Source organism: Erithacus rubecula (genome assembly GCF_903797595.1).
Source record: "Erithacus rubecula genome assembly, chromosome: 8".
NCBI lineage: Eukaryota > Metazoa > Chordata > Aves > Passeriformes > Muscicapidae > Erithacus > Erithacus rubecula.
The window spans coordinates 28,137,673-28,163,349 of NC_136659.1; the positions used below are offsets into that span (position 1 = coordinate 28,137,673).

At 47.7% G+C, this 25,677-nt stretch overlaps 1 protein-coding gene across 2 annotated transcripts in view; it reads right to left on the minus strand.

Moving 5' to 3' along the window:
- The window catches only part of SLC12A8 (solute carrier family 12 member 8), a 46,038-nt gene extending 20,563 nt beyond the window's left edge, over window positions 1-25,475 (minus strand). Inside the window, exons 1-5 of one of the 2 annotated variants that reach the window (XM_079310833.1) lie at window positions 25,275-25,475; window positions 24,374-24,520; window positions 21,357-21,548; window positions 18,791-19,022; window positions 3,356-3,469 (exon numbers count right to left, since the gene is read on the minus strand). In XM_079310833.1, the coding sequence (XP_079166959.1) occupies window positions 3,356-3,469; window positions 18,791-19,022; window positions 21,357-21,548; window positions 24,374-24,520; window positions 25,275-25,343 (754 nt within the window). In that variant the 5' untranslated portion in view covers window positions 25,344-25,475. The remainder of the gene's footprint in view (window positions 1-3,355; window positions 3,470-18,790; window positions 19,023-21,356; window positions 21,549-24,373; window positions 24,521-25,274) is intronic. The other variant, XM_079310834.1, reaches the window with a different exon arrangement.
- Between the last annotated feature and the right edge of the window lie 202 nt (window positions 25,476-25,677).

Below are 25,677 nucleotides of genomic sequence, written 5' to 3' on the forward strand. Positions count from 1 at the left end.
GTCAACGCCCAGTGCATTTTTCACTGAACATGCTATAAAATAGGAAAGGTGTTTTTTTTCCTTCACCCAGGAGGTGAAGAATGGAAAATCTTAGATAAGGTTCATAGCTAATTTTTTTTTTAAAGGGCCAACTTCTCCACTGATGTAAGCAGGAACCTCGCCATAGACTTCAATGGAGTTGTGCCAGTTTACATCATCTGATAACTTAGCCCAAAACTTTTAAATCTATTTGCTGTCATTTTGCAAGTGCCAGATATGGTTTATTTCAGAACTGGTTTCTGTGCAGTGATATTTTCCACTAACGCCACTTCAAACAACATCTTACTTTCTTGTATCACAAGACAGCACACTTCTTTCATTAGACAGAATACCTTGGGGATTGAGTAAAGAAGCAATTTGTGCACAGCAGAAACAGCATTTATCTTAAGTTCAAAAATGCACTGATGGCTGTGTGGCTGCTGCTGGGAGCTGCCTGTGGACAGGCAGCCCCTGAGATTCCCTCCCTGTTGAAAAGCCCTGGCTGGGTGGGTATCCAGGTGTTCACCTATCACAGCACAGCAGCAAAATGTGTGCATTGAGAAGGTATTTACAAACATGCAGAAGAACAGCTGGCTAATGTACAGCATCCCTACAGGGGCACGTTCACTTCTCCCACAGTGTGTATTTCACTCTTTTGACTGAAGCCAGCAAATCCAAGCCTTCCATGCCCATGCTCCCCCTTTTAGAAAAGCTCTAGATGTATGTTTTGGATCTCTTGGCTATTTCCCTATGATTAATTGACAAACTTGAGGGAATAAAACCAGCTGCACTGAGCATCCAGCTGAAATGGTTTAACAGCTTTTTCACAGACCTGCCTCTGCTTATCAGCCCTCAGCTGTAAAACTGGGGTAACTTCACTGGCACTGCTGGAGCAAATGAAACACAGAGGAACAGAGAAAACAACCTGACCTGAAGCAAGGCAATCCAAGGAGGATGCTCGTAGGAGGCAGCCTGATGCTGCTGGTCTGCAAGGGGCTGGGATGGCCATCCTATACCCACCACCTGCAGCATGCCCCCAGCTGCTCCTCCTGCCTGTTTGGGTCTCCCCACAGCTCCTGCTCCTTCCTGGAGTGGCTGCCCCTCTTTGCTGTTACAGCTACCAGCCTGCACTTCAGACATTCCTGTTCCACTGCTGTGTCTGCTGGAAATGAGCAACCACTGTTCAGTATATCCCAGAGACCAAACTCAAACTGGTTGGATTCAGATAGCCATCTCAGAGAGAGAGGAAGAAGCTTATCCTGAAGAGATCAAAATAGTTTCACTTCAAAGAGGAACATTTCATCTCAGAAAGCCCAAACATTTGTTTCACAATTTCCGAAATAGTCTTTTTAAGGACTTTGTTGTCAAAATAGCATCTTAAATTGCAAGCTAGCATATGCTAAAAATTAAAAATAGTAAACACAACATTTAATAATAAAAGATAAATGGAACATTGCTGTGGGTCAAAGAACTGCTTCAGAGTGGCTCAATGTAACCCCTCAAAACTAAACAGCGTGTTGTTTTGCTGAAACTCTCCCCAAATTTCTGTTGTATCTTAAGGCAAAGAATTTTGCTTCCAGTGCTTCAGCCAGGCCACTGTGGGGGTTCCAGCAGAGGTGGGTGCCCCTGGGGGATGGTGGTGGGGAGGACCACAGGCTGGAGGGGACAGCCTGAGAGCAGTGCTAAGCTGTCCCTGTCACTCAGTGCCACTTGCTCACCCTCTGCATCACACTGGCAGCAGAGAAGTCTTGACTCCCATCCTAGAAATTCCTTTATCAGACCACAAACTCTTCCATGCAGAGCACCAAACACAGCCCTGCATTTCATGAGGCTCCTGAACTCCACAGTGCTCTGAACAGCAATGACAGGAGTGATAGTGATGTTATATGGCACTGCTACTCTGAAGGAATAATTTAAATCCTGTAAATAACCAGGCAATTAAAAGGTGCACATGAAAAAGCTGTGTTAACAACCAAAGTAATTATACATCATTCCAAACTGTATTTTCAGAAAATGTTTGACATTACTACTGGTATTACTAGTGCTAACTAAACAGAGCAACAGGCTGCCAGGGCTTTAAACAAATTTTATCTATTAGCTTTGGCATTCTTCCTAGCAGCCAAGCATTAGCAGTGACGAAAAATCATTTAATGTTGTTAATCACCATAACTTTCTGCACAGTTTTGTCATAATTGTTCCTTCTTCTATAACCAAAAAACTGAAAAAAACCTCTGCTTTGCTATACCAGTGGCAGAGCTCACAAGGAAGGTCTCTTTCTCTTGGAGACTCACTTGGGCCAGTCAAAAATGACAACAAAAAAGAGAACAGAAGACATCTTCTCCATGGTGCCAATAGTTCAGAAGGTGAGTTTTTCAGGAGGAAGTCTACAGAGGCAATAGCCAGCCTGATAAGGTGGGAGAGAGGATCTCAAATGAACATATGAAGTCCTGCACTAGGTGCACCCGAGGAAGTGCCTTCTGCTACCAGACCATTCCTCCAGTCCCACCTGTTTCACAAAACCCTTCTGTTTGTCTCACAGCAATCCTGCAACTTTCAGTGAGTTGCTTAGAGCTGATCCTCTGAAAATTCATTCTGTAATCCAAGGATTCATTACTATGGAAACTGCTTATGATCAGTACTTTTTATAGCTTAAAACACCCAGCATCAACAAAAGGTATTGTAACTTCAACTGATAGTTACTGCATTCCCACTGGAGATTGTCAGCTCTGGAAAGGGGCCATGCATCTTCCTGGAGATTTAAGGGAATTAATAATATGAGGGTATCTAATTAATCTCATAAATATGAGCTCTGCTGACACACAAGGATGAACCCATGGCACCACGAGTGGTGGGTCCAGCATGAGCAATGGCACCAGCCCAGCTCAGCCACCTGCTAAGGTAAGGATGGAGAGAGAGTCCTCCTATGCTCTTCCCACTCTCACAGTGCAAGAAAGTCATAAGGCTCACCTGATATGTTAAATCATGATCAGCTCTTTTAAACAGGCTTGATACCTTCTGCCCTGACAGCATTGGCCAAGATCAGTGCCTGAGCCTTGTCCTTGGCAGGGAAGGATTTACAGAACCCCATCAACCCACAGAGCTCACCCACAGTTTCTAACCACAGAGACAGAAGAGCACGTTCAACAGAACAAGACAGGAGTTCAAAAAATTTGAGATGCTGGAGGGAACTGAAGATTTGAAATAACCACTTGTGTCTGCTATGGCCAAGGACAATCCTGCTCCCTTCACCCACAGCCCAGAGGAGCTCCCCTTGCTCTGCTCATCTCCCAGATGTTCCTGTGGGGGGAAAAAGGACAAGGATAAAACTGAACTGTACCTGTGGCAGCTGGGAAAAACACTCCAAAGACAGTGAAGAAGGATTCCCCCTGGCTGTAGTCGGGCAGAGTGTTGTTGAACATCAGCTCCTCGGAGTAGCCCACGAAGCCATGCCCTGTGGGGACAGGAGGGTGAGAGGAGAGCCCCAGGAGCCAGCAGGGATGCAGGAGCCCCTCCAGCTGCTCTCTGCCACCACCCCTCAAACACCTGCACTGCAGGGGCTCTCCCAAGGACCACTGAAAGGATGAACATCAGCTTCTGCAGTGGGGGAAGAGGCAGAACCCGGGGTTTGCACTCCTGCCCCATCTTGCTAAAGTCATGCACACACAAGTTTTACTTCCCAAACAAGTTTTACAGAAGATGGGGGAGAGAGGAAAGCCATGGGTGGGATACAATGCCATGCACCTGGTTGTAATGGAGGATTCTACTCCCTCACTGCACACTTGAAGGATGGCTCAAATTCCTCCACAAACCCCAATTCATCAGGAAGGGTTAAGCTGACAGCTGGTGTGCAAGGCATTAATTAGGAAAGGTTTTAGATGCTTATAGACAGAATAGATAACTCATGAAAGCAGGTTAAGGAACTAATGGGTCTGGCTATTAAATAATAATTTCATTTTTAACAGATAACACTGCTTTTTAGTGAAGTATCTTAGTCCATAGAAACTTCTCCTCCCTGTCAGTAATCCAAGTGCTCATGCCAGCTGGGGGTGCAAGGTGAGCAAAGTCAGTTCCTTTTTTTCTCCTGCCACTACAATCCATTTCCACAAGACGTGTGACTCCAATAACTTGAATTTTCTTGTTAGCAGGGAGGATGTTGTTTATGGCTGCACAGGGTGATGGCTAGAAATTAAAAAAAGACTCCATCAAAGCCGTCCCATGCCTCAAAGACAACATTAATGATGTTTGGACAATAAATTAAACCAGAACATTAAATCAGAGCTCTGAGCACAAGACATATCCATTTAAAGTCTCGGAATATAACTAACCACAGAGCTTTGAAGTTTTCATAGAAAAACCCTATAGATAATCAGAAGTTTCCTACTACATCTGCATCCATTGTGTTGCCCAAACATGGATGGAAACACTGATAGAAGAGGTCTCCTGCTGCTAGGCTTTGTAGAAGCACTAGCTCTCTTCACTGGGACAAGTCCCAGATGAGATTTACAGGGAACAAGCTCAGCACAACACACTGACCTCTGGACCTCACAGATGTCTGCAGAAAGTGCATTTTCTGGGGAAACAGAGGGGGGATTTGTGTAGGCTGTATGTTCCTAGAAGTCCAGACCTGTGTGGCTTCAAGCAGAATTGGTGTTCATGACAGGACTGTGCACTGCAGAGCACCCACCAAACTGCTCCAGGGAAATGTTGGTCCTTGGCCAAGGGAATTTTCACCAAGTATGTGCTACTCAAAGAAATGTTAACTTTTCATTTAAAAAGTGAACAAAATACTCATCTCACCCCACGAAGATCTGCAGACTTTCTCCAACTAGAGCTTTGAAGCAGCAGCATCAAATACATTTATGCCACTTGACAAAAGTTTGCCCCACTGATTCATAAAAATCTCCTTGGAAAAGATTCTAGCTTCTCTTGATGGTTTACTCTCACATATTCCTATCATTCAGGTTTTCCCTAATTACAAATTGTCCTTTTCATACCACTTGCCCAGTTTGTGGAGGTCATCTGAAATCCTGACCCCCTCTGCCAGGCTGCTGTGAGCCCTTCCCAGCTGGATGTCATCTTCAGATTGAATCTGCACATTCCCTTTTCCATCATCAAGGAAGCCAAGAAAAATGCCAAATAACATCCAACCAAAACCAGACTGCAGAACCTCACTAGGCAGAGCATCCTGCTTTGTGAGTGAATCATCTCAAACTGGGGTCTTCCAATGGTGTTTTGGGGCTATGTAATTCTTTGGGTACCTTCTGTTTCCCTCCTTGTATAAAAGGCCAAGTGTACAGATCAGTGAACAGCCAGACTACATTTTCTGTGGTACCATTTTAGCCATATTTTGGCCACACACTGACCATGAGACCCATGAGCCCAATGTCTGACCTGCACCTGTGTGCATCTGACCCCTATCAACCTTCAGAAACTAAATGATCCCCTACTGCTCCATCCATTTGTATGTTGTCCCCTTTCCTACTTTATTCCCCTGAGTGGAAGTCCTCAGTGGAAGAGACAAAAGCCTGAAGCCATGGCAGATATCACTTGGAACCACAGAAAATAGCCATGGATTTGTTGAAAGAGCCTCAGGATGTGCTTACCACTCTCTCCCACTTGTGCTTCCTCTCCTCACAGCTCTGGCAGGTAAGAGGCCATTCCACATTTCCCCTGTATGCAGAACCAGGAACTTTCTTGACTAATTAAAGAGAAGTTCACCCAAATGTTAGCTGTCATTACACCCTCATTTCTCACTCAATCACGCCCCATGAAGCAAACCTCATCCCTTTTGATCAGACTAGGATCTGCAGTCATCAATCTCGGGCACATGAGCACGGGGCTGAGGACAACATGCTGGGAGCATCTCGTGCCTGAGACCAGTGCAGTCATCTGTGACCCTTCAGCTGTCATATTAATGCCACTAATTGCAGCTGATGGGGCAATTGGGCTGAAAATCATCCAAAACAGAACAGGAATCAGCAACTGAGACCAATCATTTAAACCAGCAGAGCCCTGGGTCAGTTGTTCACAGAGTCAATTATCCACATCCCATTGAAAGTGCACTTCAAAAGCACGAGCTTCAGAAGGAGGAGGGAAGGAAATGTGATAGGGTCTATATTTGGCACTCTGTTCTTCAAATGAGGCAAGATCATTTCATATATTTTTTCTGTAAGATGTTTTTCTCCAGCTTACTGCTGGTACAAGATCCAAACCAGATTCGTCCCTCCTTGCTCATTACAAAATATTTGTCTGAAAAATTTTGCTCTCAATCAATTTATGCAACCCCACAGCCTCTAAATTCTGCTTATAATGATCCTGCTCTCAGCTGGCTTGCAGAGGGTTGGAGCTGGAGTGCTATAAACAATCTCCCCTGTGTCATGCTAGAAGAAAAGAACCCAGTTCCTTCTCTGTGCCGTGTCAGCCCTATGGGAAATGCACAATAAAGAGCAGTAACAATTTATTTTCATCTTTATATACTCACTAAGTAGAAAACAAATAATGCATTTCTCAAGTGGTTGAGCTGATCTAAATAAACAATAGGGGAAAAATTACTTAGAGCAACATCTGAATTATCCCTGTGATTCTTCACAAATCAAGTCCTTCCAGTTTCTCTTATTAAAATTATGTAATAAACAGTAAAAACCAGCTGGCAAGTTTGAAATTGAAGAGTTTTCAGGATGAGCATCCTCCATTCACATGTGCAGGGGGACAGGAGGCTGTAGACCAGCCTGATGCAGCCAGAGGAGGAGAAGGATGGTCAGAACTCTGATGTCTTTCCAGCCATCACAGACACCTGGGAGCAGCACTGCTGCATCCCCTCTCTTCCCAGTGGAAGTTCCTTGTACTTTCTCCCATCTCTCACCCTGTGGAAGAGCATGAAATCAGGAGGTTTTTGGCACTCAGGGCTGCAGCCCCTCCATGGAGCCCAGGGATCCAGAATGGGAGCTCAGAGAGGTTGGGAAGGGGCTGAAGGAGAAGCTGTGGTTACACAGGGTCAGGCCATTATGCAACAGCACAGAGCACAGCAGTGCTGCCAAATTCCAGCAACCTGGAGCTCATTACAGATTAGTTAAGTCTTGGCCAAATTCAATAAGCCTGTTCACAAGCTTAAGGTTAAGTAAAGCCTGGCACTGAGGCAGGGGTTAAATAGTGCAAAAAATGGTAAACCACCTTAAGAAACAGCTCCCTGAAGACAGTCCCATATTGCACTCTGCTTGTGATTAGAGATTTTAATTACAGAGGTGAATGCTGAAGGCTTGAAATGGTGAGATTTTTTCTTGTCCAAAATAAGTGAGCCCACACATTCCCTCCTGGAAGGTACTTGTTGAGATCTGCTTTCAGAAGAACAGCTGGAAGTGTTTGTCTTGCAGCACATTTCCCAGGTCTGACCTCAGCATTTTCAGGATCCTGTGTGATGTGTCAGACATGGAGTGCCAAAGAATAATTATATATCCTTGGCATAATTATCTCTGCTCTCTATCTTTTTCCCATTTCTTCTTCCACCACCAAACCCTTCTGGCATAAATTCTGAAATCCATTTGTTCTCCTTGGATGCCAGTCCAAGCACACACCCAGAACAAGGTCCTGGTGTGGGTGCTGGAGACATCTGGGCACACACACCACTGTGGAGAAAACAGGAACAGTCCTCACAGCCTGGTCCCACAGCTGCCATCCTCATCTGCACACACCCCTCTGCAGTAAGATAAAATTCCACTCCTCACCAACCACATGCTTACATTTTCCTTCTCCAAACTCTTAGCCAAGGGCAAGGTACAAGCCCAGAATTTCTGAGCTGTTGACTCCCCCACGGGCAAGTCAAGCCCTGTCAGGCTGGTAACTCCCAGGGGTTGTGGTTTACCAGGTGGCTGTTGGGTGTCCTAAACCAAATTAATTCCTACACAGGTTGGAGTGCTCTACTGCAGGGAAGGAGTGAAATTCTCCCCCCAAAAGCCCCTGAAATACAAATTCTTCTCCAACCTGCAGAATAAGCTCACCTATAGTCTGGTGATGACCAAACTCCCCCAAACACACATATTACCCATGGCTTATCACACAGGAGCAGCGTCCGCACTTGTTAAAGGAAAGTTAGGCATGCTTGGCTTAAATTAGGTAAAATTTGGATGCCAAAGTACCACCACCAATAAGTTTTTCAGTATCTCAGTATGCAACTGCAGATACACAGGAACTGTGAATGTGCAGAAATAGGTTCAAAGTCATTAATGTTGCCAAAACCCCAAGGACTTTATGTTTGTGTTCCCTCCCCACACTATGTACACACTGAATCAGGTAACAAACAGCACAGGATCATTTGGTGCAAAAGCTCTGAAAGCTGCTGTGTACCAACACAGCCATGTTCTGGGTGGCTCTGGATTTCCTCAGTGAAGTGCTGGATGTGCCCATAAATGACATGGGGCCAGCTGACCACAACCCCAGCCCTGCAGTTCCATCCAGCACACCCAGCAATGGGCACTGAAAATGGTGCAAGCCTCTCCAGTGGATTGGTATAATAAAGAGACATGAAGAGGGCACCACAGTCATGAATAACACTTGAATCACCTTCCCCAACAGAATGAAAAATAAATCAATCAAAGCAGTGCACTCACAAGCCTCCACACCCCTCCATGCACACACCTGACTCCCTGTGTCTGGGCTCATCTAACACCAACATTAAAAATCACATTTCCTGCCTCTTCCAAAGCTGGGCTGTTTCTGTGACCGTGCCTTCACAGCTCCCCAGCTCCAGCTCCCAAGGTCCTCACGATATTTTTTCCCAGGCAAGTCCAACACTACCACTGCTGACCCCAGGCACTGCCCTACTGCTGCCAGCCTGGTACAGGTCAGGTGCAGGCAGAAATGTATGAGGAAAACATGGAAAGGGTGGGAAGGAAAACAGGCAGAGGGCAGTAATGCTGGAGGTGGAGAGAGGACAGTGTGGTGGTTTTCTCATGCTACCAGTCTATGCTCAGCTTGCTGTGGGCTGACACTCAGCCTGAGGGATGCATGAACAGATTTTCACCAGAAATCCCAGTTCTCCAAGAGAATAGTGAGGGAACTGATGAGTCATGGAAGCAGAGGGTGCTGAGCAGCACAGCCACACTGACAAGAATAGAGAATAAACATGACCTTTGCTGAACTTGTACAGGAGGACAAAAATGTTTAAACACCTTCCAGGACATTTCCTGCTTCACCTTTGGATAGACAGGTTTTGGCTGGAAGACTGGGAAGAAGCAGAAGGGAAAGAGAAGAGCTGCAGGGGAGCAGAGCTTGAGGAGATGGGACAAACTGATGGGACTGATGGCCCTGCCTTATGGCAGCTGCTGCTGGACTCACCTACCCAGGGGACCACATGCACCAGAGCCAGGCTGCCCTTTTCTGCAGCTCCAGTGCAAAGCCTGTGCCCTGTGAGTCAGCATGGAGCAGTGCACATTTCCTGCAAGCCAGGAGCACATCAGCTCCACACTGGACTCGTGGCAAGCAGCACAGCTCCATAGCTGGAGATGGAGCATGTGCAGCCCAGCCCAGATGGAGAAGAGCAAGCACAGGATCATTCCCCTCCATATGTCACAAATGATGTCATGACTTTGCTTCATCTCAGTCTTCAGGGCCACATCCTGCCTGCAGACAGCTCCCACAGTCTCAGTATTTGTGCTTTAAGACTCCTAAACTAGGCAAGGGAAAAAAATAGAGAGGAATTTTTGTGTTGAACACAAGCAGGTCAGTGATTATGCAGTGATAAAAATGAAGCTATTACACAATTAACACACCAGCATGTGGCCATACTGACAGTGCAGAGAGGCTGCAGGGATGTGCCTGAGCTGCCAGGGCACTGAGAGATGCAGGATGTGGGAGCTCAGCTGCTGCTCTACCCCACCCCAACCCATGTTGCTGTTGGCATGTTAGCAGAAAGTATTGGGAAGAAGGAGCAAGAATGCAAAGGGATTCAATTCCCTCTGTAATTTCATCCCTAAATGCCAGTTAAATACATTAATGATCAAAAGAGCTCAGAGTGACCACAGACCCCAAGCTACAGGGTGCAGAAGGAAAAGCAGCACCTCTGCTGCTGCTGTGACCTCATATGTCAGGAGCAGCTGAAAATTGCCACAGCCAGCATCACCCCACACCTCACAGCAAGTCAAAAGGGCCCTCAAAAGGGACAAACTAAAGCTGAGCAGCAAGAGGCAGCCCAGGGTGGGGAGAGAAGTTCATTGCCATTTTTCTACTTGTGATCAAATAAGCACCTATTTTACCATCAGAACCAGGGAGATTATTTCACAAACCAGGACAAACACCACACTTATGTCTCAAATTTGTCCCAGCTGCAAGTAGCAAAAACCAGACAGGTTTTAGTGGGAAAAAAGTTTGGCAAGAGGGTGGTGGAGAGGAAGGATTAGAGCAAATTTAAAGGAAGTAGGGAAGGAGTTCCCTTGCCCAGTACTTTCACTGCACCCACAATAAAGCCAGCAAACCTAAAAAAGAGAGAGTATATACAGTCTGTAATTGAAGGAGTGAAAGCCACAGTTAAAACAATCTAAAAAGGCCAAGCCCTGAGAAAGGCAACTCGAATCCCTTATCTTTTGATGGAAAAGAATGTGCTCCCTGAGATTAATGACGTGTTTACCCAAAAGGAAATCGCCGCCCTTCTGAAGCAGCGAGTGTTTGTTCCTCCCCAGTCCCTGTTTTCTGCTCCAGAGCTGATCTCCCAAACCTCCTGTTTAAAGTCAACACACAATACAGCTTCCTGCTGCTCTGGGCTCTGGGGGATCCCACCATTAACCCTCTCCCAAAAAGCACTGCACCTGTGCATCCCCACCGAGAGCGGAACAGACAAACCCTGGGGTGTTTGGATGTCACTTAGAAGGCAGGGCAATGGTTGCTGTGTTAGAGCAGGCATGAGAGGATATGGGATCTCGGCACTGAATACCCTCAGGAGGGCAGGAAAGGCTGGAACAGCAGTGCCAGGATCAATCTGTTTGAGAAAACCCAAAAAAACCTGCTCAGGGTCATCATCCCTTTAGGTATTTATCCTCTTTGGTACCTGCACCCCCATCCCCTCGTGGAGCATCCCAGACAACAGAGCACAAGCACCACCTCTCCCTAAAGTCAGTGGACCTGCACTACTGGGTGCTGGCCAACAGCTAAAAATAGCATAAAAGGCAGAATAAACAAAGGGAGCTGCTTAAATCTGTCTCTGATGTTTGTCTTTAGCTAATGGAGCAATTTTCACTTGCAGGATGCCGTCACCTCTCTCACATCAGAGAGCAGCCTCTGCTCCCCCAGGCTCCCCCAGCCACACCACATCTGCTGCAGGACTGGACAGGGTGGGAGGAAATGCTGATTTCTGCCAACTGCCCCTGCTCCTGCTTTATCTCTGCCTCAGCTTCTCGGGAAAGTGGAAAACCACAAACGTACAGGAGCACACTCAGAGCCTGCAGGGGCAGCTCACCATCACAAAAGCACTGCTTCAATAAAGCAGAACTTAGGAATCTGCTGTGGAAGTAGCTAGTAGAGCTGTTTGGCACTTACTCTGTCTCTACAGGTTGGTGGGGCTTAATAACTAAAAAAAAAAAAAAAGCCAAAACTATGAACGTTTTCTGCAGTTAGAAACTCTGAAATTCTGGTTAGGAGAAAAAAAAAATTAAGAGATTTTAACACAGGTGTTTCAGCTTTTTAAATTCTTCTTATGTTTTGCATTATTTAATGCTAAGCACCAGACTTACTGTAATATAGAAATCCTTCCATTACTATTTGATTTTTTTGATGTGGTATTTTCAGCTTGGCTTGCTCAGTGCTATTCAAACTAGCTGACAAAAATTATTTCGTTCATTGCAAAGAAGACAAGAAGTACAGTGTCCCTTGCTCCATCCTTCTTATGACACCTCAATGGGGTGTCATTATCAATTACAGAATGGTATTTCTTGGAAGTCAGGCCCAGAGTGCCCAGCTGTGGGAGGCTCTGAAGAACTTCCCCAGTGAAAAGCCACAGGCTTGAGAGATCAGAATTTAGGCTGAGTCAAGGCACAATTGGAGGAAAATGAGTGGCAGTTCAGTGGTGATGACACACATCCTTTGGATTCCTGAGTGACCTCCCCTCCATCTCAGAGCTGCCCCGTGTGTTGTTTGGGACAAAGCCCAATCCATGCTGATCAAATCCCCATCTTTCAAAGGAAAGATGATGCAACTTAATCCACCAGATCCTGCCACGAGTCCTCTGCCACCCTCATGACTACAGTATCCCATACTCCCTGCTTCCCATAATAAATTATGGATATATTATCCATATGACAATAGTACTTCAAAGGAAAACTATTCCTTTTATTAACTTTTTGATTTTGTGTCTAAAATGATCGTTTTTTTTTTTTTTTTTGGAAGGTTTTCATTATTCTCTACACGCAACACACACACAGATACAGCCTTAAGTCTGGCTTAAGAATGCAAATCACACCAATCAGTGTTTGATTTTGGAAAGGCTGTCACCTAAAAGGATTTTTTTTGTTTGCTTGTTTGAAACTAATAATTGAATTCATAGAATTCAATTCATATTCATGGAATGCATTTTCCCTACAAAAAAAAAATCTATTTTTCAATAGATGCATTTTCCCCTTCAAGTAAAAAAGAAAACCAGAAAGAACCACTGAGCCACCATTCAGGTTAGTGAAGGTACAACCAGGATAAAATCCTTTACTTGCAGACAAAAAAGGCCAAAACTTTATAGCACAAGCCAGGAAAGAGGATGAACAGTAGATAAGGACCTATTTCCCACACATAGTTTTCTCTTTAGCCTAGGAGAAGAATGCAAACTAGAAATGAAGTGGCTGGAGGAAGAATCTAATATCAAGAAATTATCTCAGTAAATTAAATTCCTAAATAAGGAAAGCTGATTCAGGGCACAGCTGAACTGTGACTGGAATTAAACACTGGGGGAATGAAAAAAAAGAGGAGGTAAAATATCTTCATCATTTCAAATCTATTATGTGGTGGCACAAAAAAAAAAAAAAAAAGGAAAAAAGAATCAATGCGGTTAAATAAAGCTGTCCCATCTAAACACAGCAATGGGGAGAGAGGGAGAGACTGTGGATGATATTTATCTTCCTCAAAGCAGTCAGCTTTATTGGTTCTCTAGCATTAAACAAGGAGAGCCTGCACAGAAGGTTTTATGGGGGGAATGGATGGGGAAAGCCCACATGAAGGAGAAGCCTAGCAGGGAACAAAGCCAGCCAAGGTATTTCAGGATTTATTTACAAGTTCTAGGAAGATGAGCTTAGCAGTGCTTTGCAGGGAAACAGCAAAGAAATTACAGGCTAAATCAATGTGTACAAACACTCCTGTGTACATCAGGAAATCCATTACCTACTGAGCAAGTTTAAACCTGCAACAACCTCAGCAAACCTTCTGCTGGCTCCAGGAATGGAGCTGGGCCAGCCAGTCCCTGGCAGCACCATGCAGTGGCTCATTTTGGGGTTCCAGGGGGGCCAGGAGCCTCCTCATCCTCAGCAGCACAGAGGATGGCAGAGGGCTGCTCACTCCCACTGCCCCTCAGATGGAGCAGCCCAGGGAACAGAAGGCTGAAGAGCACCAGAGGTTTTCCAAGCAATGTGGTTTAATGCCAAAAGGAAGGACAGCAGATTGTGCCAAGCCCTCAAAAGACCCAGACCAGTGGGGTGAGGCTGCAGGAAGAGGGGTTAGCCTGGGATAGCTGAGACTAGGGCAGGGTCCCCAAGGATGCAGCAAAGGATCCATCATGGAAATGCTTAGGAGCAGATTGGGTGCACAAGGCATCCATCCCCAGAGCAGCCCAGGAGGTGCAGGAGGGCAGGACCCTCCTCCCCTCTTTGCCCCCTCCTGGGAGATGCCTCGGGGCTCAGGAATCCTGCCTGGGCTGGCAGAGCAGGGACACAGGGATGCAGATCCCAGCCCTGGGCTGCAGCAGCTGTGCTGACACCTGAGCCTCTGCCAGCAGTGGAGACTGCTGCTCCTCAATCAGCCCTGCTGCTGGGAGTCCTCCAGCAAGGAAACACTGTGAAAAAATACCAACAACCAGGGCAGCAGAGTCCCATCTCAACCTAACCGGTTGGTTTTTGCTTCTAAATAAACTGCTTTAAACACCTACTTCAGAGGAGCTGGTGTAGCTTTCCTCTCACTATCTAAATAAGGCCTCTAACAATGTTATCACTTTCCAAAACACATCTGTCCTGCAGCTCCTAGCCCAGACAATTGGCAGGTAACCAGTTAATAAATGTCTTCGCCAGACTGTTGAATAGGCTGGCCCCGACTCAAGAGTGATGTCAGGGCCATTCAATGCACTATAATTGGAAAAACCTGGGAAAAGCAATCCCATGTTTTTTAATAAATAAAGAGTGTATTAGCAGCCTCCTGCCTCTATTCACCACGGTGTGTACCTTGTTCAGTAGCAAAGTGGGATTTTATTTTTTTTTTTCTGCTGCTGCTTGCACAGTGATTTCTACTTGGGATTTGATGCCAGTTTCCAGATGTGTCTCAGGCCAGGAAGTCAGCAATCAGTCTGGATAAAGCCTCTGGGATTTGCTGCAGATCATCTTCTGACACACACATCCTTCCTGCACCCTCTCTTATGATATTGGGGCACACCCCTGGTGCCCAGAAATAAAATAAAACAACTGAGAGCCAAGCAGAAGCCCCTGACTAGGATGCTTTAATCATTTTCATATTCAATCTGTGGGAATACTTTTAATTAATTCAGTCCCTCGAAGCCCCAGAGGCAGAAATTGAGGGATCTTTACAACACCAGAGTGTCTATATGCATAAATCACTCAACAATTGCAGGTTCCCTGTCTGCTGGAGCAGCTCCAGGCAAAACTCATCTCCCACAGATCCTCACCAGTGGTACCCACAGGACAGCATCAGCTCCCCAGCTTGGTCATACAACATTGCAGGGGATGAATCCTCCAAAGCACTTGTCCTCAGAGGAATAAATGAAGATGATAAATGAGTTTTCTGGGCTCTGTGTGAGCAGCTCTGGGAGGCTGAAACCCAAGTGGGTGACATGAAGGATGTGGTTTGCATGGAAAATAATCCCAAGCAGAAGCACCCTGACAGCAATATGCCTTTCAAACCTCCCTGCAACCCTGAGAAATGAAGCACACAGATTTCCCAGCCTGAGGAGAGGGGTTTAGCCCCACACAGCCAAGCTCCACACTCCACGTGGTACCATCTACAGCAGGACAGGGGAATCCCAGCCCAAGGGGACACGATTACTGAATTAGTAACAAGATAATTTATTTTTTCCCCCCCAGCAGGCATTTAAGAGGCTGTTGTTGGGCCTCTTTTGCACACATTGTGATTCCTTTCATCTCCCCATCAAAGCACAACCAAATTAACACCAGCCCTGCTCCCAGAGCTGCTCTCACAGGGCACCTGGGAGCCACTGCCAAAACAGGAAAGCAGGCGCCTAATTGAAAGGGAGTATTTGGGAGTCACCCTACACAAAAATTAGCAGAGATACGCTAGGAAAATAAAATAGTGGGCATTAACGGATGGCTTATCTTCTTTTTTTCCGTGACTCGAATGCTCAGGATGTGAAAAGGCCAAAAAGTTTCACATACTGTTCTGAGGAGCTGGTCAGGGAGAGGAGCATCCTCTCCTCTACTTTCACTGCTCCTCCCAAAATAACTCAGGTTGGGTTTGAGGTATGGACCTCCATTGTTAAAATACAGACATACACAAGCTAAAATAACCCTGCATTGCTACTATGAAAATCTGTAGCAAGGTGATGGGTTAAGAAGTCAAACACCAACTGATTTCAATTCACCTGAGCTAGGTTTGCTAAGAACTAACCTGTGTCTAGGGAGAAAGGGAATAGGGATGTCTCCTGTCTGAAGGAAGGAGCAATGGGGTCTCTGTTTCTAGAGAAGAGACTGAATTTTAAGGTGAGTATCCAGAGACAGCTCCAGGAGGCTGGTTGTCAGACAGAACAGGGAGCCCCTCTGCCCACCCTTGGCAGAGATTCCAGACTGGGACTGTGACCAAGCCCCAGGGGAAGTGCCAGCTGAAGCCAAGGGAGGGTTTAGGACCAACTCCAAAAAATCAGCGAGTCCCACCCCACCCTGCAGGCAGCCTTGGAAAGGAGCAAAAGCCCTGGGGGCCAGGCAGAGGGGCAGGGTAGCCTGGTAGCAAAAGGCTGGCAGGCCCAGAGGGGCCAGCAGCATCTGGACAAGTGACCCAGAGCACTCCCTGTCTGCTGCAGCCACTCAGCTCCTCCAGCCCCAGCTCCTGCCTGCAGGAGCCCAGCTGGCTCTTGGAGCAGGACCCAGCCACAGCAAGAGAGGGAAAAAAAAAAAGGAGAAAGAGCAGCAGGAAGCCCTGCTGAGAAGCCCCCTTTTGTGTAAACATGCTCCATCCTCAGACTAAAAATAAAGGCAAACCACAGGAAGGGAGTGAGTGCTTGGACAATATCCGATTTGGTGTGTGCCTGGGTGTGAGCTGCGGGAATGGGAGAAGAGCAGGGGACTCCACCCAGCCCAACCACACAAAGGCAGCCAGCTAAGACCTTCGAGATGGACAGGCATTCCTGGAGATTATTTAAATTCAAGCAACTGCTGCTTGGCAGACGTGCAGTCCTCTGGTATGTGTGCAGCACTTGGAAATGTGAAGTGAGGGAAAAGGCTGCCATGGCAGAACAGGCAGGATGACTGCACAAGGCCCATTTCACAGGGTCAGAGACTGAGACCCAAGGCTGTGAACTGAAACCCCATAAACCTGCCATAAAACAAGGACACGACCCAGACAAGCTGTCAGCTCACAGCTCAAAACCACCTCTCCCTGCACACTGCCTTTGCATCTCAGTCCCTGCTGCAGCCACAGAATCAATTTAAGAACTGCACACTCCTGAGGGCTGTGGAGAGCTGACCAGAGGAATGCCCACCCAAAGGGGTCTCAAATGCTTCCCCTGCTGCTGGGCTTTGATGCACTGCACCTTGCCATGGCCATCAGCTGGCTCTGGAGGCTGGAGCTGCAGGGACCTGCAGAAGGGATGCTTTGCTGGTGGGTGCCATCCCAAGAGACAGCATCCATCCATCCATCCATCCCTCCATCCATCCACCCGTGCAGGGGCAGCAGGCAGCACAGCTTGAGGAGGCTCAGTGCTCACCCTCAGTGCTGACACACCACTCAGAGGCCTTCTGGGGAAATGCAGGGCTCAGGAGGATCCCCCACAGGCTGCAGGGAAAGCACAGCCTCACAGGGAACCAGTGAACCACAGCTGTCCCCTGCCAGCTGCAGGTCCCACCCCAGGGCTGCTCTGGACTGGCACCATCAGCCCCATGTCCTTCCAGGCATTGGGAGCCCTCCTCTCTTTAGTCACCTGCAGTGCTCAGACACCTCATTTCCCTTCCTTTCTCAATTTTCTGTCACAAGAAAATGACAGTGATCAGCAGTGGAGGAAATCAAAGACAACTATTGGCCTCCACTTGAGCATGTGTCCTGCTGATGTTTGTATTCCTTTAATTCTCACCTTCTGATCCTATGTTCACTTTCCTACAATCAGGTTTCACCTCGAGTATTCATTTTTCTCTGCTATTAGAAAGGTCTACTATGAGCACAACAAAAATACAACACACTCCCCCCAAGTCCTGTTTCCTCTAGAAAGCAACTTCCCATGAAACACAGCTGTTTGGAGCAGGTCACCTGCTTTCTCTGCAAAACACAGCAGCACAACTGTCCTTGCTTCATTCTCATTTACAAGGATTGCTGAAACTTTGGCAGGCTCTCATTTGGGGCATTTCCTACATGCTAAATATAAAGTGCAAATGTCTTTCCATAAGGCTCTGTCTGACTGGGGAGCAGCTGCTCCTGTCCCCATGCCACTGTCCTTGCACACCACAAAATAAAACAGCAGCATGAATGACACTTGTGCCATTGGTGCTACGAGTACCTACACAACACTCCTGCTGAATCACAGCTGTCAGTGAAAACTGAAGATCTTTCCTTAAACTCATTCTAGTAGGTCACTTGCAACCCCCTCAAGGTGCTGCTGGACACAGAGGAAGCCAAGAAAAAGGTGACACCTTCTGTTTACTCAGCTCATTACACTTCATTATTGCTGGAGTGGATGCAGAGCCCTGAGATGTGTTTCTCAGCAAACATACAGAAGAAAGGGAGCAGGGCTTGGTGTGAGCAGGGCTGCAGGTGGGAGCCCTGAGCCTCCCCCTTGCCTGAGCTGGAGATGTCACTGCAGGCTGGAGTCAGTCTGGGAAAAATCAGCAGGAGAATTCCCCCCCTGGGTCCTTGAAAGCCCAGCAGCCACCTGCCCTCTCCAGCCCCCTCCTGGGATCCCCAGCACAGCCCTGGGCAGCAGAGCCAGCAGAGTGACCCACACCCAGGGTCTAAGTGACCTCAGAGCTCTCAGGACAAGATCTCCATGGCTCAAACTCACAATCCTCCATTTCCACAGGCACAATGCTGAGTTAGGCAGCAGAAGGCCACAAAGAAATCTGCAAACATAAATGCTCTATGTTGTTAGAAAACCTCAAAGTGAAACATAACAGGAGCACAAATTGAGAGCTCAATCCCTGGGGTTAAACACCTAAATTAATAAGGCATCTTCAGTCATGCTCTGGAAACACTCCCTGCAAAATTGTGAGTTGTCTCTAAAAGATCAGCAACAAAGCACAGGGAACTCATCTGGAAGCTCTGAACTCTCCCACTGTCCAAGTGAGTGTCACTGCACAAGCACAGCTAAGGAGAAAACCCCTGGGAGCTAATGCCTGCTGACCCCAGTGCAATGAACCCCCAGCTTTACCTGGATCAAGATGTGTAAAGGACCCAATGACAAAGTCCAGCGTTGAGACAGCCAGCAGGAAGAGCAGCAGGAGCTGGAGCCTGATGATCCACTTGACCCCAGCCAGGTTGATGCCCAGCAGGCCCAGCAGGACAGCCAGGGAGATGCCACGCACTGCCCAGATGTTGCTGAGGCTCAGCACACCTGCAATGGACTCTGCAAAGCCAGTGATGTACATGGCACCTGCAACACACTGAGGGACACAGCTCTATGAGAGCCCTGCAGGAGAAAATGGGATCCCCATGCACAGAGCCCGTGCCAGGCTGTGGGGCCTCTGCTCACACAGACAGACAGACAGACAGACATTTGCTGTACAACCTTCAGTGTTACTCTGGCTGCAGGGGCTGATCCTGATTGCTGTGAGACAGCACACTGCCAAGGCAGCAGAGCTAACAGGGAAGGCTGGCAGCAGAGCCAGCAGCCCAGATGTCCCAGTGCCACATCCACCCTCCATCAACACTCCAGGAGAAACCACACGGGCTCCTCTGAGACAGAAAAGGATGAGTCAACTTCTCTGTTTCTTCCCTTCCTCTGTTTCTCTGGAGGGAAGGGTCCCAGTTCACACCTGCCTGAGCAGCAGCAGTTTGTTTCCCCCCTCACTGCCTCCTGGGGGTTATTTTTAACTCTGTGTTTAGTTTGGATGCAAACTCTGACGTTTCCCCAGCTCCCCACCTCGCTGCTGGAATGGAGCCTGTGCTTTGGAGGGGAGCACTCTGTGTGTGCTGTGCCTCCCAGGAAAGCTGCCTGTGTGCCTTGCAGCAGGACAGGACACACACTCAGCCCCAGGTGCAGAGAGCCTGCAGGACAGGACATCAAACACTACTGCAGGACAGCAGTGCAAAACACCAGGATATTCCCTCCAGAAACTCCCACTAGCTGGCATTCCAGCAATAATCCTTGGCACCCCTGGAAAAGCAGGGCAGGGCAGAGAGCTGCATTTGGTGTGGCTGGTGTGACCCTGGGTCCTGCAACCCACCATCCCCACCCACAGATGAGGGATGAGCAGCTCCCACACGGCTGGAAGGGAGAAAATCCCCACCCAAGACAGCAAGAGCAGATCCCCACCTGGGACAGACCCAGCACTGCTCCACTGAGGATGTTCAGGACAGCCTGGATCACACCCAGCAGCTGCAGGGTTTGTGTGGTTTTCAGAAAGGTTGATGGCATTCAGATGCTCAGAGTCAGACACACACAACGTGCAGATCCTGGAGGATTCACTTCCATCAGAGGCAGACACCTGGGGCAGGGGAACTGCACCCTGAGTCCTTCTCTGCAGCATGTGGCCATTCCCTCCTTGCCCCAGGGAGCAGGGAACAGGGAGCACCCCATTTCTGGCAGCAGTTGCCTCATGACAGAGGCTACAGCTCTCCCTGAGCATCCTGCAGCAGAGGATCAGCCTGCAGCTGGTGCAGAGCACGCTGGGCAGAAAGCACAGCTGAGAAAGGAAAGGCATCAGCAGCTTTCAGGAGCAGGCAAAGAGATTGTTAAGCGAGTTGCCAGCTCCCAGCCACAGCCCCTGTGCACAGGGGATGCCAAGCCAGGGGCCAGGGCAGCTGCAGCCCAGCTTTTATGACCCTCAGGACAGGCTGCAACCTGATTGCTTTCCCAGACAGGGTCCTCTCAGAGAGCAAGAGTGGAAAATATGACAGGAAGGATTCTCATGTGTGGCCCATTTCCATATCTTGGCTTGTAAGTGGGTTCAGTTCATATTTTATGGACACTTGCTTTTAATCTGGAGTGAAAGGAGAAGAGGGGATTATTTTTGGTTTGGGGGCTGTTAAGGGGTTTTGGAGATTGCTGTAAGCCAGTCAGTTAAAAACAAACCTTCATAAAAATGCTTCTCTGCTCACCACATTTTATACTGTTCATAACATCTTTATGGGGGGAGAGGGTTAAATTACTGCAGGTTTAAGTGATTATTTTCCATTCTTTTTGTATACTACTTGTGTGTTTTTGTGCTCCACCGCCACGATGGCTGCTTGGGACTTTTCAGAAAATCCAGAACTGTGACTTTTGGCTCACAAGAAGTCAATTAGCTGTGGCCCTTACCCCTGCCCAGCTCTCCTCCCACACCAGCTCCCCTTCTGCAGGCTCCCACAGAGAAGCAGCTGAGGCTTGCCCATTCCCTTAGGGCATGTGGAGCAGGCCAAGGCCAACCTGCCAGTGCACAGCCCCTCTCTGAGCTTTGCTTGGCCACCCCGACCTCTCCTGCTTCATTTAATTTCAGTCTCCCTCCAGCAAGGGCATGTCCTGGCAGTGGGGGCAGTTTGGGATGGGAGGATATGTCCTGCATGGCTTGTCCAGACACCCAGCTCCTCCAGCAGGTGACCCATGCCAGCAGCACACTGCCAAGCACAGCCTTGCTCCTGGGAGCTGAGAGCTCCCTGCTGCTCTCCCATGCTGTCCAGCACAGGGCAGCATCTCCCACATTTTACCTGAAACATTACTTTCTGCAGCAGGACAGCACAAGATTAATATCTGCATTGCAATGTTTCCAAAGTTGCTTTGGATAACTTTTTAAAATTACCTGGCCAAAAATGTAAAGGAGGCCAATGGTGCCCCCTACTTGACCTCCAAGGACAGTAGAAATCATGGAATAGACTCCTCCACTTCCAATGCTGCACTTCTCACACACCCCAATTCCAGACAAGACTGTCACCAGGGCAACCAGAATGACAAAGGACACCAGAAACATGCCCATTACAATGCCAGTGTTTCCCTGGAATGAAAAAAAAAAAATCAAATAAAGATTAATTCACACCCATCTGCTGGGACAGAATAAAGACCTACCCACTTGTAGTCACTAGTGAGCTATGAATCTGGAGTCATTACAGATTTAAAGAAACACACACAGACACCCCTACTTGTCTAATTAATGTAATTGATTGCCAAATTTACAGCCTTTATTAGCATCCCTTTGATGAGAACCTTGTCCTCCAGCCTGGGGCTGGGCAGACCTTTGCATGAGCAGGTTCTGCTCTGTCAATGGGCTCCTCCATGAATCACTGATTTTGTCCTCTGGTTCAAAAGGAATGAGGTCAAACAATGGTTTAGCCACCACAGTCAGGGGATCACTGCCTGTCTGCATGGTTTAGACTGACATGCTTTAAATAAAAAACAAAAGCAAAAAAACACTTTCATAACAAAAAGTAGTTTAAAATTGAACCCCTGGGATTTGCAACGACTGATTTATTAACAGCATCGAGCTTGCATTTTAATTTTTCAGAAGATTTACCTTTGAAAGCTCTGATCCTTCCAGACAATGAGATCCCCAAGAACAAAACCCCAAAGGCAGCACAACGTGGAAGACAAATAACACTCCCATGACACTCCCATGACACTCCCTTATCTGCAGGACACACAGCAGCAGGTGGCTCTCGCCCTGCCTGGACCTGGGGCACTTCTCTGCACAGGATTCAGCCCCTCAGGAAAAAAAACAACCCTTCCTGCTAGGAGCAGAGGGAGGGCCCCAGGAGGAGCTGCTGCGCCCACCATGGTCTCACTGTGGGGTGAAGAGAAAAAGCCTCTGAACAAACACAGCTGCAGGACCCCTTTGGCTGCTTTAAGTACAAGCACAACCCCTTTTTTGGGGTTCATTTGCCATTCAGGGTCAGGTTTTCAGAAAGAGAAGGTGCTTAGTACCTCTAAAAGAATTTAAGAACTCTTCTGAGCTCAGGATGTTCCCACTCTCTCGCACATGGCTGTAATTTATTTTCCAGGGTCAGGAGTTTTCCCTTGTGCTCCAGCCCACCTTCCCCTGCTGACAAATAGCTCAGGCCAGTGCACAGCAATCAGAAGTCTCCTCCAGTGCCCAGTGCTTTGTTAACATCTGGTTTCCCTTCCTTTTACTCATATTCCAGGCCATGTCCACATCCCCTCTCTCCAACCTTGCTCCAGCAATGCTCCTCTCTGGGGTCAAGCTAGCCATGATGGGGTTTTTATCACCAGCACTAAAATGCTGCTTCCCTGCTCTGGGGTTGGTTGAAATCCCAGATTTTTTTTTCCCTTTTCTTTTTTTTTGTGAAAAAACAGAAACATATCCAGGATGTTGCTATCATCATAAAATCCTATTTTGGTTCAGCATCCTGCTGCCTCTGACAGGGGTGTTATCTGGTCAGTGGGGAACAGAGCCAAGGCTTGCTATAAACACAGCTGTGGTTGGGTCAGCACACAGCCCACTCCAACCTTATACTTCTTTTTAAAAGGACAATTGTTCTTTTCTTTCAGCTGCTTACCCCAGATTAATTAATGGTTAAATGATTAATAAACATGATATGCTTCAGTTAAAAAAAGCCAAAAACAAACATATGCAAACATTCATTTAGCCTTGGGCTGTTCCAGAAAGGTGGCACCAGTCAGTGACAGCAGTTAACTGGCAATCCAATGGTTCCTACAGAAGAAAGGGTTAACACTAAGACAAGGGGGATTGCTGGACTCACAGCAACAATAGCAAACAGGGAAAGTGGGAAGAAACAGCCCCCATTAAACACTGATGCTTATTTATGCATGCATGCAGCAGCAATCCCTGTTGAACATTTCAGCAAGATTAAGTCCCCTGAAACTGCAGAGCTTCACCAGCCCCAGCTCCAGCTCTGGAAATTTATAGCAAAAGCCTGACTCTGGGAATAGCTCGACATATGACTGTCCTCTGCCAGGGGAGCTCTCTGCCAGCCCTGACTTCTCCTCCCTTCCCTTTCATGCTAGCTTCCAGCTGGTTCAGTTTTTCTTTTATTTACTGGCTTTATTTATATTTGTGTTTGCTCCAGCAGTAAATTGCTTTCAAAGGAGATGTGGAGGAAATAAAATCAGAAGGAAAAGGAAGCGAAAAATCATCCCAACTTCTCCACCATGACAACTGCAGCTCCCCTCAACACCTCCAGCAAAGCAATTTTCAGCACAGAGTGCAAGTGTCCTCCTGCTCCTTTTGGAAGGTGTCCACCATGCCTGTGACAAGAACTCTGCCTGAAGCTCAAATCCTACCGATCTCTGGGGAAGCTTTCCTTCTTCTAAAGGGAAATTTTGAGGCATAATACAATGTTTTGCATCAGGAGAGGACAGTAGTCCAGGCTCTGACCCTCAGTGAGATACTATTAAGGACTCAGCAGTGGAAGATCCTTTGATAGCAATGACAATTTCACCTGACTGAGGATTCACCATGCAAAAAATCAGGGACTCCATCACTGGCATGTTTGGAAGAGACCTACTTCAGTTGTGTTGGGAAGATGAATGAGTGGCTGTAACTACCTAAAAAGTGCTAATTTCTCCTCAAAAATAGAGCACAAGGGCGTCCCTGTTCATTGTCAAGATTGGTTGTTGAGTTTTCCTTTCTCTTTCTGAAAGCTAAGACAGGAAACCACTTACAAGGACCCCTTCAGTTGCACATTTTTGTGGAACTTTTTGAAAAGCTACAAAATACCAGAGGGCATGAGCCAAATCTTTAGCTAAGAGCACAGAATACAAAACATTTGGGTGGTGATGGAGATATGAGGTAAGCAGGGGCAGAGGAAAATGACTATTCAAACATTTAACCAAGTCAGCACTCACCACAAGCCATCCTGTCCTCAGGAAAAGAACCACTCCAAAAATGTTGATCATGCAGGAGGTGAAGACCCCGTCCCACGTTCCGAAGAGCACCGGCTCCCATACAAACAGCTGGATCTTCCACCAAGGCTTGGTCTGGGTTTGAGACACCTAGGGAAAAGAAAAGCCTGGGCTTTACCTCTCATGTTTTATGGACAGGCTGCACAAGTGGTGCCACAGCCAGCCTCCAACAGGGGATGGCCACCAACAGCTGTTTTGCTGCAAGTTGTCCCTGAGATGAAGGGCTGTCAGGCTGCTGGGATGCCTGGGCCCTGAGAGAGGGCTCCCTACAATATCCTGGTTATGTTCTTGTAGGATAAGCAGCAACAGAACCCTACTGAGCCTCAGTGACTTAACCCCAGTGCATGAACCAAAAACACCATTCAAGGGTCCTTCAGAGAGCCTCCAGCTACACACTGTGCTTCTCCTCCCATTCCTACCAAACACTCCACCAAGGCAAGCAGGGCTCCCAGTGCATGGGAGAAGTCCCTTGGAGGATACGACAAACCAGGCTGGACCAGCTCAGGCCAACACAGTAGGTTAAGATGGTCTTCCCATCACAGTAATTTCTGATCAGGACCCTTTGCTTCTCAAGGAGGCATGGGAATCTGGGACTTGGGGCACAGTGATTTTACATTGCTGGAACCAAGATCTCCAGGGAAACTGCAGTTTCTTCCTTTGGCAACTACTTCCTCTTGCCCTCTGGAAATCAAGTCTCCTCTTTACCTCTCTAGGTCACACACCTCAGATGTACACAGCTAAATGAAGTTTTGTCCCTTCAGTCTTGTTCCCTTGCCACAGAGGTGAGCAGGAGTGCAGAGGCCATGGAGGTGGGAATTTGGGAAAGGCAGTATCTCTGACATACCTGCTGTGCTTCCTGATGGAAGAGCTCCTGGACGTGTCCCTCGCTGCGGGCACCGTTGCTGCTGAGCATCGCGGCGGCGCTCGCTGCGCCCGCCCCCAGCGCGGCTCTAGCGCAGCCACAGGCAGAGCCCCGAGGGCAAGGCCAGCCTCCTGCAGCGCTGCCTCCTCCGCTGGAGGGGATGCATGGCTTTATTCAGCTTTACTGTGAAGGCAGGAAAGATGAAAGACACGACTGCTGCACTCTCTGCCAAAGCACAGGGCCGTTGTCCACACGGTCAATAGCGGCTTGAAGCAGATGCTGAACCAGAGTGACACCACAGTAAGCAGAAAGTGATGCTCCCCCAGCACCAGGCTCCACCATCAGCCACACATTTAACAGCCCTTGGTAGCCTTTTCCAAACCTA